Raw genomic sequence first — 11948 nt, forward strand, 5'->3', positions numbered from 1 at the left:
ATATTATTATGTGAGATTAGCAAGATAATATACCTAAATAATGTATAATAAGGTACATGCATGGGTACATGTGTTTTGATGATATTGACAAATGACAAGTGACAACTAGGATCTTGCTAGGATCCAAAGAATTGACATTTGACGATTCATATTGAAATTTGACGTTTGGATCGGCTACAAACGAAATCAACACTTTTGAGAATTTGAGAAAATAATTTTATTATTTATAAATTAGTTACCTACCTACATATAATTTGGACGATATATTATCAATAATAAAGAATGGCTAATAACTTAAACCCCTTGGCCGGTACTGCTCATTTGCTTGATGAATTGGACAGTATGTTTTATTTTACACTTATTTGTTTTTGTATTTGCAAACTTTTATTAATGAAAATAACATGTTTATTAAGAGAAACTAATGGTGTTGCTGCGAGATGGAAGAACATTAATTGGATACTTGCGCTGTGTGGATCAATTCGCTAATTTAGTGCTGCATAAAACTATTGAGCGAATTCACGTCGGCAAGGAGTATGGTGACATACCTAGAGGAATATTTATTGTGAGAGGTGAAAATGTGGTGCTTTTAGGAGAAATTGTTAGTAAACTTTTATTAAATACTTTATAAAAAAAGTTAAGTAATCATTAATGATACATGTTTTAAATATCTTTATTATAGGATAAAGATAAGGAAGACAATTTACCACTCACAGAAGTATCTGTTGATGATATTCTGGATGCACAACGGAGAGAACAAGATGCAAAAATTGAACAGCAAAAGCTCTTATCTAAGGCATTGAAAGAACGAGGACTCAACTTACTAGCAGACTTGGGACATGATGACATGATCTAATTATAAACTTGTATAAATATAAATTAATTAAGTATATTATGTATAAATTGATTTTGAATAAGTTATAAGTATTGTTTCTTTTATACCCAAATTTATTTTAAGGCTGTTATTTTCATGTTCAAATTGCCTCTAAATTACATAATATATTTTCCATTATTATAAGGATATTAAAATTTCCACCACCTATCACACCAAACAAGACAATAACAACATTTTTTATAACTAAACATGTTGCTTTTCCTGCTTGCTTTCCATGTATTTTCATGAATTAAATCTTGGTTTATTTTTTATTAAATTTTGATCTATAATGTAATTGTATAACAATTTAAGTTACAGTGTCCACAATAGCATCACATCTAACTACCTATTATAATTGGTACTTTTATAATATTACTCATAAGACTTTGGATATTGAGTAATATAGAATGGTAATAACTAATAACATACAGTAAAACCAAAGTAATACATTTATCAACGAAATCATTTTTTTTGCTGTAGAGACTAGTAGCCTGTAGTATTCTGTATTCCTTTTTTTCTGAGTTCTTTCACTGACTTTTTGACGATACAAACAATGAGTTTTTCTTAAATAGTAGCGTTTGACTGATCGGCTGGCTTGGTTGGTAGTGGCTCTGCCTTCCAATCCAGAGGTTGTGGGTTCGATTCCCACCCGGGGCAAATATTAATTGTGTGATGAACATAGATGTTTGTTCTGTGTCTGGATGTTAATTATTAAGTATTTATTTAAAATTATATACATATGTATGTTTATCAGCCATCTGGTTTCCATAAAACAAGCGAATGCTTAGTAGGTATGATAAGAAAATTGTATTGAATTATTTATTTATTATATTAGTAACTTACTCAGGAGTAATGTAGCTATAAGCTTAATGATGAATAAATATATTATGCGTGTTCGTCATTCGCCTCGCTAATATTATGACGATTGTGAAAATGCAGCATAAGATCATAAAATTTTAATTGAATTAAACAGTTTTCCTTTCTTGGTGTTTCAGTTTTTATAAAAACAATACAAAGAAATACTTATTAATAATTTCACCTGCGAATAAAATTTGATGGAAAATATTTTAATTCTTAAGATCCCACTTGTCAATGGTAACACTGATTTCCTACCACCGTCCGCCGACGACCGTTGTGACAATTGACATTTGAAAACAATGCAGGCTCTCCACTTGGATGATTTCTATAGTTTCTATTTTCTATCATAATTTAATTAAAACGTATTCATGTGCTGCTTTGAAAATGATTATAAAGTGTTGATCTAACTTATAAAAAGTAATAGGGTCTAAATAAAGTGAAATAACATGTGATATAAATAGTTACTTTTACTTGAAACTTTTTTTATATTATTTAGTTTTTTGTGCTTAATATCATTTAGGATGAGTACATCAGAGATAAAACTGATAGAACGACTACGCCAGGAGAATCTGGAACAATTTTTTACATTAGTGCGCATGCATTTATCATTCGTTGTTGATATCAACACAGACGAGTATGTATCTTACGTATTTTTATAGAAATGAATATGTAGATATACCTAGTGAAATAAAATAATTCTTTCTTTGTAGCGTCGATTGCTCGACAGATAAGCCAAAACAATTTCGATGGAATTTCCATAAGAAGTCAAAGAATGCTGCCACAAATACTAGTCAAAGTAATACTAATACTACCAAAAATAATGCAGAAGCCAACTCTATTACCGAAGAAGGGATAGCTAGACTAAATGAGCTTATAGATTTTTTATCAAAATCTGACAGTGAGTTTAAATAATCATACAATTCAAAATAAAGTAGTTTTAGTGAGATTATATTCTATATATTGCCTGGGCACTGACTTGTTGAAACTTAAGAACTTTTTAGAAGTACTTAGTCTTTAGAAGTATTTTTCTTCTTATAGATGTAACACAAGAAGGAATATTCCGGCGAACTGGTTCACTGAGTCGTCAACAAGAATTGAGGCAGTTATTACACACGGGATCAAACCTTGGTCTGGATGAAAGCAAATTCTCGGTTCATGACTGTGCATCTGTGTTAAAGGGCTTTCTTGCTGAGCTGCCACAACCGTTACTGATGGACCAGTATTATCAAACTTATTGTACACTAGCAGGTTTGTTTATAAAGATGTGTAAAGGGACATTATGAATTAAACATATTGGTGGTGAGCACAGTGTCAAGCTCCAAACAGTATTTATTTCTTAAAAATTTGTAGTAAAATGCATAAAATGTTTTTTTAATAAATAAACATAGATATAATTTGACAGTAAAAGTTTCTTACAAAAAACCTAAAGAGAACATAACTTTTAAAATTAAGCTTGTTAAATTATGTAAATATAACCATTATGTTTATCAAAACAAAAAAATCCATCCATCCATTCATTCAGCCCGGATAAGTCCACTGTTGGACGAAGGCCTCCCCCAATTTATTATTGAAGTTTATCAAAACCTTAAATGAATATTATTATTGTTTTCAGCTCAATACCCACCAAATGCTGAGTCATCAGAAACAAAACTACTAACTGCATTACAGTTACTACTCTTACTATTGATGCCGTCACACAGGAGCTTCCTTGAAAGGCTATTGAGTCTGCTGCGGCTTGTGGCTGATAATGAAGCAAGCAATAGAATGTCACCAGACACTCTTGCAACTATGTTTACACCACATCTTTTGTGTCCAAGAAAGGTAATATGCTATAAAAATTTGTGAAAGACAAATTTGTTGATTTTTATAGTGGTTGGTATATGAAATGTATTGTCTGTTATTTTTCAATTCCAAAGGCAATTTTAGGAGAATGTTATACAGGTGATTCTGCTATGTCAGAGCAAGGAAAAAAGTCACCTGATGTTTTGTCGAAACTGGAAACCACTATCCAGTATCACTAACAACACTTGTAGTAACTATTACAGGTGATTTCATTGCCACTGTTTCATCTTTATCACATAGTATATATATTTTTTGGTACCTGTAATAATTAAATATAAGTGTAACATAACTACATTACATTTATTTTGTATGTAGGTGTATAATATTCTATAAGTTTTTATTACTATAAATCCGTGATCAAAGCAATGTATATTTGTAAGTTAAAAACACAAAAAAGTCGAATTTTGAACCTACTATTTCCGAAGTTGGTTGAAGATGTTTTTTTTCACATAATATATTTTTCAGTTATCGCCCGAGAACTTCCACGCAGATTCAATAGCTCTATCACCAGTTATAAGCTTCATGATACGTCATTCGTGTCGTCTATTCGAAGCGCCCGCACAACTCGCGACCGACGCATCTGCGTATTTCGCGTTGCGGGAACGGAAACGGATCATGTCACCGGATGTGGACTTGGATGAGAGTATTACGGATAGGTAAGAATAAAATGTATGCTAGTGTTAAAGATTTACAAAACAGCAAACAAGTATATATGTCAGTTGTATTTAGAATAGGTTGGGTGAATCAATTAGGTGCGCTCAAGAATCGTGAAAATTTGTATTTGGATGTAGTTGCATATATTATTTTCTTCTAAATAAAATGAGTGTTATTTTATTCACCTGCTGCAACCATGCTTTAATATATAAAAAGGAACCTTTCAAAATACATTTATGATTCTATTTTTTATTTCATTCAAAGTCACTTGCTACAACTACTTACATACAATATTGTAAGCATATTGTAGTCGTAGTTAACCAAAGAAATAAGTAGTGTGTGATATTAGTTTAACTGTGATATAGGATTAAGTTGAGTGTTTTTGTGCCGTGTTTTTATTGAATTTTTACTTAATAATTTTGTATATTTTATATTGTAATTTAATTTAAGCTCTTATAATTTTAATTGTACTTATTTATATTTATATTATGTGAGTAACCAGTATGTTAATATTTCTAAAAATTGAAAAAAAAAAAAAAAAAAGCAAGAAAAGTCTCTGGACTATAATCCAGAGGTGGCGCGAACACCCTGTGATGACGGGTGCCTTTAAAAAAAAAAAAAAAAAAAAACTACTTACATAATACTAATACTTTTAAGGAACTAAGTCAACATCTCTATAAAATCATAATATTACAATTTTCAGGACAGCAGCGAACACAGTATACACATTCGTGGACCGTAATAGAACTCGCGTAGAAAACGAAACAAATCCCACAGATACCGCCTTGGCGCAACTGTATGCGCATATACAAGCCTTGCCGGACTCGCATCATAAACGACGGCTCGTTAAACATTTTAACAGACAAAATGGATATGGTATGATTGTATTTTTTATTTTTTTTCTTGAACTCCTTGCTGAAGTATTTTCTTTTACATTATATAATTTATTATAAGTATACTTATATATACTTATTTTTATTACAATTGTATGTGATTCCATACAGAAACCCTCAAATATTATGATTACAATAAATAATTAGTTCTCAATGTGGTGATGGAAAAGAGTAAACTATGATTATTAATTTTTGTACATGGCTATTTTCATGTCTTATGATGGAAATATATCTAATGTTTCAGGCACACCCATACAAATACAAAGGACAGGCAAAGTGGCTGGTTCTAGAAGTTTCGGTGATTCGATTAAAAGGCACATTTTCAACAAAGGTCTCCTTAACAAAACACCAAAGAAAGGATCTACTTCTGCAATACATACAGTTGAAGAGGTATGTGTTTTTGCTAGTTGCTTGCATAATACGACGCTTATTTGTTATAACTGTATTCATGTCACAGGTTTAGACATGTATGTGATATTCAATAAAACTAATCAAGTTTGAGGCTGATAAAAAAATTCAGACATGTCTATATCTGTTCAAGATCAACATTAATATAACTAACAAAATCATTTATTCATTTTTGTGATTGTCTTGTCTTCATTCTGTTTGTTTTACTGTTTTACCTTCCTAATTTTCAAACCCGTGCTAAACGCATGCTTATTTCCAGAAGTCTAAAGGCAAATTTAAGTTCTCTGATGATGGTAAAGATGTTTCGCACAAGAACATCGTACTTAAGAACTTGGCCCATAAAATGGCAAGTTCAGAATCATTGGACGATGATTACGATTCTGACGCCAGCAATGAAAGCACGCTATCCGAGGGTGCGCTAAACAAATCCAGGAAAATGAGTCCTAAATTTGTTTCTGAACCTAATCTAAGTGCGCTAGACTCAAACGATGAAACGCCAAAAAATACCAAAAAACGAGGATCAAGACTGTTCAGATCGAAAGTAATGTCGCAGCAAAATAAAAAGTATCAAAAACGCATGAATATACGTAGCACGCCGACGTCTTGCGTTTCGTGCTTTGAGTATCAGGATACCGCGTCGGACACAGATTTATGCACACCAGATGACACGCCAAAGAAAAGTAACGTTTATGATGTAGATTTAGAGTTAAAAATGAATTATTTGACGAGTACTCCCGGAATGCCAGAGGTTGTTCTAGACGAGGATTGTGCGACGCCGTATACTATCAACTTCAGGAGGGCGTCGATGTCACCCATAACGAAGTCGACGCAAAAGCTGTCGAAAGCTATGCAGGTTTGTGCTTCGCATGACTTTTGCATGTTGTGTTAATTAATCGTGTTTTCGTTCCATTACATAACATTCGCTCATTGATTCATATAAGGTACAAGAATATCTCCAAAAATTCAATTTTAAATTAAGTTTTATATTGTCCATTATTATTAGGCAAATACCTATTAATTTTTTTTGTTATCGTTGTTTTACAATTTCGTTTTTAAATTTCTTTTATTGAAATTATTTACTCTCTGTGTAACAAGATGTAGATTTCAGAACAGAACTGATACACGAACATATGCACACCTAATGTATATCTATGGGTATATTTATGATCCATCCTCAACTCAAGTTATTAAAAATCTTTAGAGTTCATTCAACATGTCAAACTCAATATGTATTCAAATACACCACAAAATTGGTTAAATAAATAAAGTTTGTATAAAAGGAAGTTATAATATTCCAATTTGTTTCATAGGAATCGATAATGACTCCGCGATCTCGGAAACCGTTAATAATAACATCGGAGCAGCGAGATAGTTTACCAGAAACCCAAAGTGTACTGGAAACAAAGGATTCTGACAAGTCCGATATATATCAATCCTTGTCTCCGAAGAATGATAGTGATTTTGTCTCATCCGACGACGATATGACGAGGTCTTCATATTCATGCGACAGGTAATAATCCTAATCCTCACTACTCAATAGTTAATTATTGTATTATGTTTTTAAGATTATTATAAATGCGAAAATGTATTCATGTTTCTTTCACGTCGCAACGGAGTGATTTTATGGTATGATTTTTGTGTCTCGAGATATTTAGGAAGCTAGAGTGGTACGCTACTTTTTAATTTCTTTTAGTCAAACGGGCGAAGCCGCGGCTATCAACTTGTAAAGTATAAACTGTGCAATAAAAAGCTTTAACTATCATATTTTATATACATAATTTTTCCACATTTATGTGCGATTACATAAATAACGAGTTGTCATCAAATTGCGCATAACCATTTTCATTATCATGAACATTATTGTTAGGGGTCACTTCGGGTACAGGGCTTAATTATATTATAATTATACCATTTATGTTTTAAGAATAATTTATTAAATTACACAATTAAAAATTAATGAATGAAACACTTAAGAGAAAAATTATAATATGCATGTTAATTTTTATAAAATAGGACAACAAATGAACAAACAGGTCACCTGATGGTTAGAAACGACGAATTTATATATCCACATATTAAGATAGTAATTTCAAGTCCTTGAAAATTATAATGAAAAGAGGTATTTATGCAAATTTCATTCACTAATGTTTATTAGTAACAAAAACTGATGCGGATAGGGTAGAAAAAAATAATAATATGAGTTACAAATTAAGAGTATAAACATTTCAATTTTCAGATCAATTTCAGCAAGTACATCTCTACCCAAAAAACAGTTTGATACAAAGTCGCTGCCTTCAGACACTAGTCAACTATTATGTGATGCATCGAAATATGTTTATAATACTCAAGAGAAACGAAATCGCATCGATTTAAATACCACGTTATGCGACGAAAAGAATATTGAACACACATTATCTCAACCTTTTAAAGACTATTTATTAAGCAGATCCGTTTTAACTGCGAATCCTATCGATTTATCGATTTTAAATAAATCGGATGACGAAGTACTGACTGACTCATTGATGTATTGCCTCGATGGGAATATACCATCGGATCTGACGTCATCGATTAGTAATTTGGCAGTCGATTCAAGTATTTCGCAAGGATTGAGATCGCCGTTGAAAAATTTGAATGTCATTGAGCTAAGTCCAAACAGAAAGAGGTGTGGAGATATTATAGATGCCAGTACTGAAAGTAAAAAAGCTATAATTGAAAAGGAGAACTTGAATCAACATTTCGAATTGCGTGAGACCGACTTGTAGAAAAAAATATTGAGTAAAATATTTATTGAAATATGTTAGGTGACGATAAAGAAAACATTAAATGGCGGCCATAATATCTGATAAGTGCGAGCGAGATAGAATGCGATTAATCATGTAAATAAGAAAAAAAAATGATACGTGCGATGCCGTTATTTAAGTTTTATTTCATTATACCGTTGCGATTTATTTTAGTTTTGTACTAATAACTACTCATATTATGTTAGTGTTCGTTATTCTGTAAGATCTTAAATTCCTTCCTTATCCGAATTTTTAAAGTAACTTCATACTTACATCATCCATTTGTGAATTATCTTTCTTCTTTTCTCTTAAATCAAGAGGATTCTAGTATTTAATGTCCAATTATATAATATTTACCTCATTTGTTAACGTTAACAATTTCGTCTTGTCATGTTTAAATCCAAGTGCCTAAACTTCAAATAATATGTTATTTTTATAATTTCTATGTTAAATGATACTGTTTACGTTTTGTAAATAATGTGTTCATTATAATAATATTGTAAAATAAAAACAATTTACGAATATTATATCACACCTTTGTTTTATTTAAACAACATTGTAATATAAAATATATTTTTTAAGTCTTGCAATAATCTCTATATAAGGCAAATAACTGAGAATATTATAAATATAATACAGGTAAGGTAGCAATAGAATTGACAACAGATTCTGTAGCAGCAATTGACGAATTTGTTCGTTATCGACTGTCTATGATTGCTGGAAACAGAAAAGCAATCAATAAATATTTACCATATGAATTGGCACAAAGCTAGCTAGTATTAAAAACATAGTTATACAAGATAATTATATTTAATGCAATTTAATTTTTTATTACATTTCTAAATTATCATTTAAAAATTATTATTTTTAATCTTTATCAAAAAGGTAACAATAATTATCCGTGAGTTGGGTTTGGGTTAAATATTAACGTATTTTTCCAAGGTAAGTAACTTTACAATTTAGTATTTGAGAATGGAATATAATAATACTCACAATTTTCTGACGGTAACAGCTTTTGATGCTTTGCATTTTTTCATCGGTTTTACACTTTTTGGGGCTTTGTATTTTTTTACAGGTTCTTTAGGAGTTTCTTTGATGTAAAATACTCTCTCCCTCGGCTTGGGTAAGGAAAATTTTCGGACTGGAACGATAGGTGTTGGTGGTGGAATATATTGCAAAGAATCGATAGGCTTTGGAGGTGGTATATACTGCGTCTTTTTACTCTTAAGTTGTTCCCATCGTATGAAATCATTTAAACGTTCTTCTTCAAATTCCTTTTGTTTCCTTTTCTCTATAGCTGCTAATTCTTTTTCGTGTTCTTTCGCTAATTTATTTAGAGCGCGACGACGTCTGTACCATCTACAAATTGGAGTCAATCTCTTTGATGGATACGGTTCATACACTTTCCTCCTTGATCTCCATCTCATGGATTTCGGTAGAAAATAAACAACTGTTTCTCTTTCTTTTGGATAATTTGGATTAGATGGGTTGTAATACGAAATGGTTATCGGCACTGGAAGGTTTCTTGGTTTTTCTACTGAAATTTGAGGCCTGTAAAACGACAATTATAATGAATAAGTAACATATTGTGTAAATTGTAAAAGTGTATTGCTATTAATTATCGATACGACGACACGATGCTATTATTGCTATATTTATCGATATTGCAAAAGGAGATAATTACCTTACAACAGTTTTATGTTTGCAAGCTGAACATATCCGTCCAATGCGACAGGAGCAATCGTTGCTCCTTGTCTTTCCAAGTTTACCAACCATTAGGATTCAACCACATTTCTCTTATGTTTATTGTTGGTCACATTGAACCTACATTTTTGAAGAGAACACAATATTTTGGTAAAATTATCTAAACATTTTGATGACAATTATTGCTTTTTTATTCTGTCAAAAGACGCAGCATAAAAAAGAGAGCTAAAGAGTTTCGAGATTAAAAATTTTGCACCTTGAGCACGTGTAAGAAATTAAACAGAGGAAAATAAGTAGATAAGTTTCTTAAAGTATTAGATAATGAAATAAGTTACAAGGACAACCTTCTAATCAACAGATGGAAAAATTAAAAATTTCATAAAGTAAATAACATACTCATTAAGTTAGTAGGTACGAATAAAAACATGACGATTGGCAAAATATCAAGTTAAAATAGAAAGCCTGTGGAAAAGTTGGTTATTTCAAGGTTTATAACTTTGAAGGATAAGAAAATGGACAATATTTACACAATTAAAATGAAATCAATGTTTTCGTACTTATAAACTCAATGGAGTAGGTATAGAGTAAACAAAGTTAAACGACTTGTGTTATCTTATCTTGGATGCGGAACTGACTACCGGGTCTGAATGAAATGAAAACAAATGAATTATTATTTATTATGCTCTATTTTATTATTTACTTTTGAAAATAAAACCCTGAGAATGAGACACGTCTGCAGCATTTATTTTTCCATGTTCACAACGGATATCTTCATTACAGTTAAATTAACGTAAGACATCGATTTGGTTGTAGATTAGTTATATATTGACTTAGGTAGGTATGTCACCACTTGCTCTTGACCTAATCTGTGTCGAAAGGCACTCAATTATCACAAGTAAATAATGGAAAGAATATTATTTCCACTTATTATTCTTCTGTCAATAGCAAAAAATGGAGAGTTAATTAATTTATCACCAGGGACAAGCTGTCGAGTGCTATTCATATTACGAATGTCAGCCAATCAAGCCCAGATATTACAGTCGTAGCTAATAGAGAGGTAGATATTTCATGAAAATATTTTGACCTTACAAAAGACAAGAGTGGCTTTTACATGTTTTTTATGCCTGTGCTTTGGATTCACTCGTGTCCCGCTGTTAATGTACAAAGGGACCTCCTATATAATAAAATAAATTTATAGTTTATTTATAATATTGAGAGAGACAGATTCAACGAAATTTATTCTGAGGAAAGGTCCGACTTCTTTATTAGGTACAATACAAATATTACCATCTTAAATTCATTGCCGAAAAGAGACTTTGATATTTACTTGTTATATGTTTCCAATTTTAAGTATGAATTTATATGACAGTTTGAAGAACATTATATTATGTACCTTTATAGTTATATAACTTCCTGATTAAATTTTATTTCGACGAAGCAAGAAAACGGTAGTATCTAAAGTTTTCCCGTGTGTGGTGTCACTCAGAAATAATGTATGTACCTACCTAATGGTACCTACGTAGTTTTGAAGCTTATTTGTTTGTTTAGTATATATTATTAATAAAAGGTATACGCGGAAAAAATAATTGAATTCGCTGAAACCGCGGGGCGCAGCTAGTACTAAATTTAATATCTTCACTTCTAATAATTGTAATGATGTAGGATCTAATGCTACGGGCTCATTTCTTTTTACAACCCGTTTACCACCAAAGTACAATTATATAACTTCAAAGAGGTAGTTACAATATTGTCTACATACCTTATTATTTGCAATTGCAACTTGTTAATGCATCCATTCATTTTTGTTTTGAGTTCATTTTAACGCAAAAGCTTACACGTGTCTCAATATCTTTTTGTAAATCTAAAGCACATTATGTACCTACAATCATTTATAGAAAGTAACGATGTAATAATAATTAAACGATATGATTGCCTTAA

The 11948-nt window shown here is 31.1% G+C and overlaps 3 protein-coding genes across 5 annotated transcripts; 2 read left to right on the forward strand and 1 right to left on the reverse strand.

Annotated features, from left to right (window-relative positions):
- The first annotated feature begins 140 nt into the window (after positions 1-140).
- On the forward strand, positions 141-918 carry LOC123696825 (U6 snRNA-associated Sm-like protein LSm1). Its single transcript, XM_045643201.1, has 3 exons — positions 141-340; positions 414-598; positions 680-918. Exons 1-3 carry the CDS (start codon positions 283-285, stop codon positions 851-853), a joined length of 417 nt encoding a protein of 138 aa, XP_045499157.1. The 5' UTR covers positions 141-282; the 3' UTR covers positions 854-918.
- A 1117-nt stretch (positions 919-2035) lies between these two features.
- Positions 2036-8838, forward strand: LOC123696591. The gene is made up of 10 exons (XM_045642863.1): positions 2036-2363; positions 2440-2627; positions 2768-2977; positions 3342-3550; positions 4037-4227; positions 4929-5101; positions 5363-5508; positions 5786-6379; positions 6837-7036; positions 7763-8838. Exons 1-10 carry the CDS (start codon positions 2251-2253, stop codon positions 8286-8288), a joined length of 2550 nt encoding a protein of 849 aa, XP_045498819.1. The 5' UTR covers positions 2036-2250; the 3' UTR covers positions 8289-8838.
- On the reverse strand, positions 8827-11879 carry LOC123696593. 3 transcript variants are annotated; one of them, XM_045642868.1, is made up of 4 exons: positions 11770-11879; positions 9991-10130; positions 9300-9857; positions 8827-9023 (listed from the first exon to the last, which is right to left on the reverse strand). In XM_045642868.1, exons 2-4 carry the CDS (start codon positions 10080-10082, stop codon positions 8903-8905), a joined length of 771 nt encoding a protein of 256 aa, XP_045498824.1. In that variant the 5' UTR covers positions 10083-10130; positions 11770-11879; the 3' UTR covers positions 8827-8902. The 3 variants fall into 3 exon arrangements, with proteins under 3 accessions (XP_045498824.1, XP_045498825.1, XP_045498823.1); XM_045642869.1 differs by lacking the exon at positions 11770-11879 and adding an exon at positions 10267-10285; XM_045642867.1 differs by lacking the exon at positions 11770-11879 and having other exon boundaries at positions 9991-10253.
- Positions 11880-11948: the final 69 nt, after the last annotated feature.

This window comes from Colias croceus, chromosome 13 (genome assembly GCF_905220415.1).
Source record: "Colias croceus chromosome 13, ilColCroc2.1".
Lineage (NCBI taxonomy): Eukaryota > Metazoa > Arthropoda > Insecta > Lepidoptera > Pieridae > Colias > Colias croceus.

Coding starts and splice junctions, on each gene's coding strand:
- LOC123696593 (XM_045642868.1), bottom strand. CDS start 10,082: ATGGTTGGTAAACTTGGAAAGACAAGGAGCAACGATTGCTCCTGTCGC. Junction 9,858..9,990: donor AAACATAAAACTGTTGTAAG/GTAATTATCTCC, acceptor GTCGTTTTACAG/GCCTCAAATTTCAGTAGAAA. Junction 9,024..9,299: donor GCTGTTACCGTCAGAAAATT/GTGAGTATTATT, acceptor TTCTGTTTCCAG/CAATCATAGACAGTCGATAA.
- LOC123696591 (XM_045642863.1), top strand. CDS start 2,251: ATGAGTACATCAGAGATAAAACTGATAGAACGACTACGCCAGGAGAAT. Junction 2,628..2,767: donor TTTTTTATCAAAATCTGACA/GTGAGTTTAAAT, acceptor TTCTTCTTATAG/ATGTAACACAAGAAGGAATA. Junction 6,380..6,836: donor AGCTGTCGAAAGCTATGCAG/GTTTGTGCTTCG, acceptor TTTGTTTCATAG/GAATCGATAATGACTCCGCG.
- LOC123696825 (XM_045643201.1), top strand. CDS start 283: ATGGCTAATAACTTAAACCCCTTGGCCGGTACTGCTCATTTGCTTGAT. Junction 341..413: donor TTTGCTTGATGAATTGGACA/GTATGTTTTATT, acceptor ATGTTTATTAAG/AGAAACTAATGGTGTTGCTG. Junction 599..679: donor TGGTGCTTTTAGGAGAAATT/GTTAGTAAACTT, acceptor TCTTTATTATAG/GATAAAGATAAGGAAGACAA.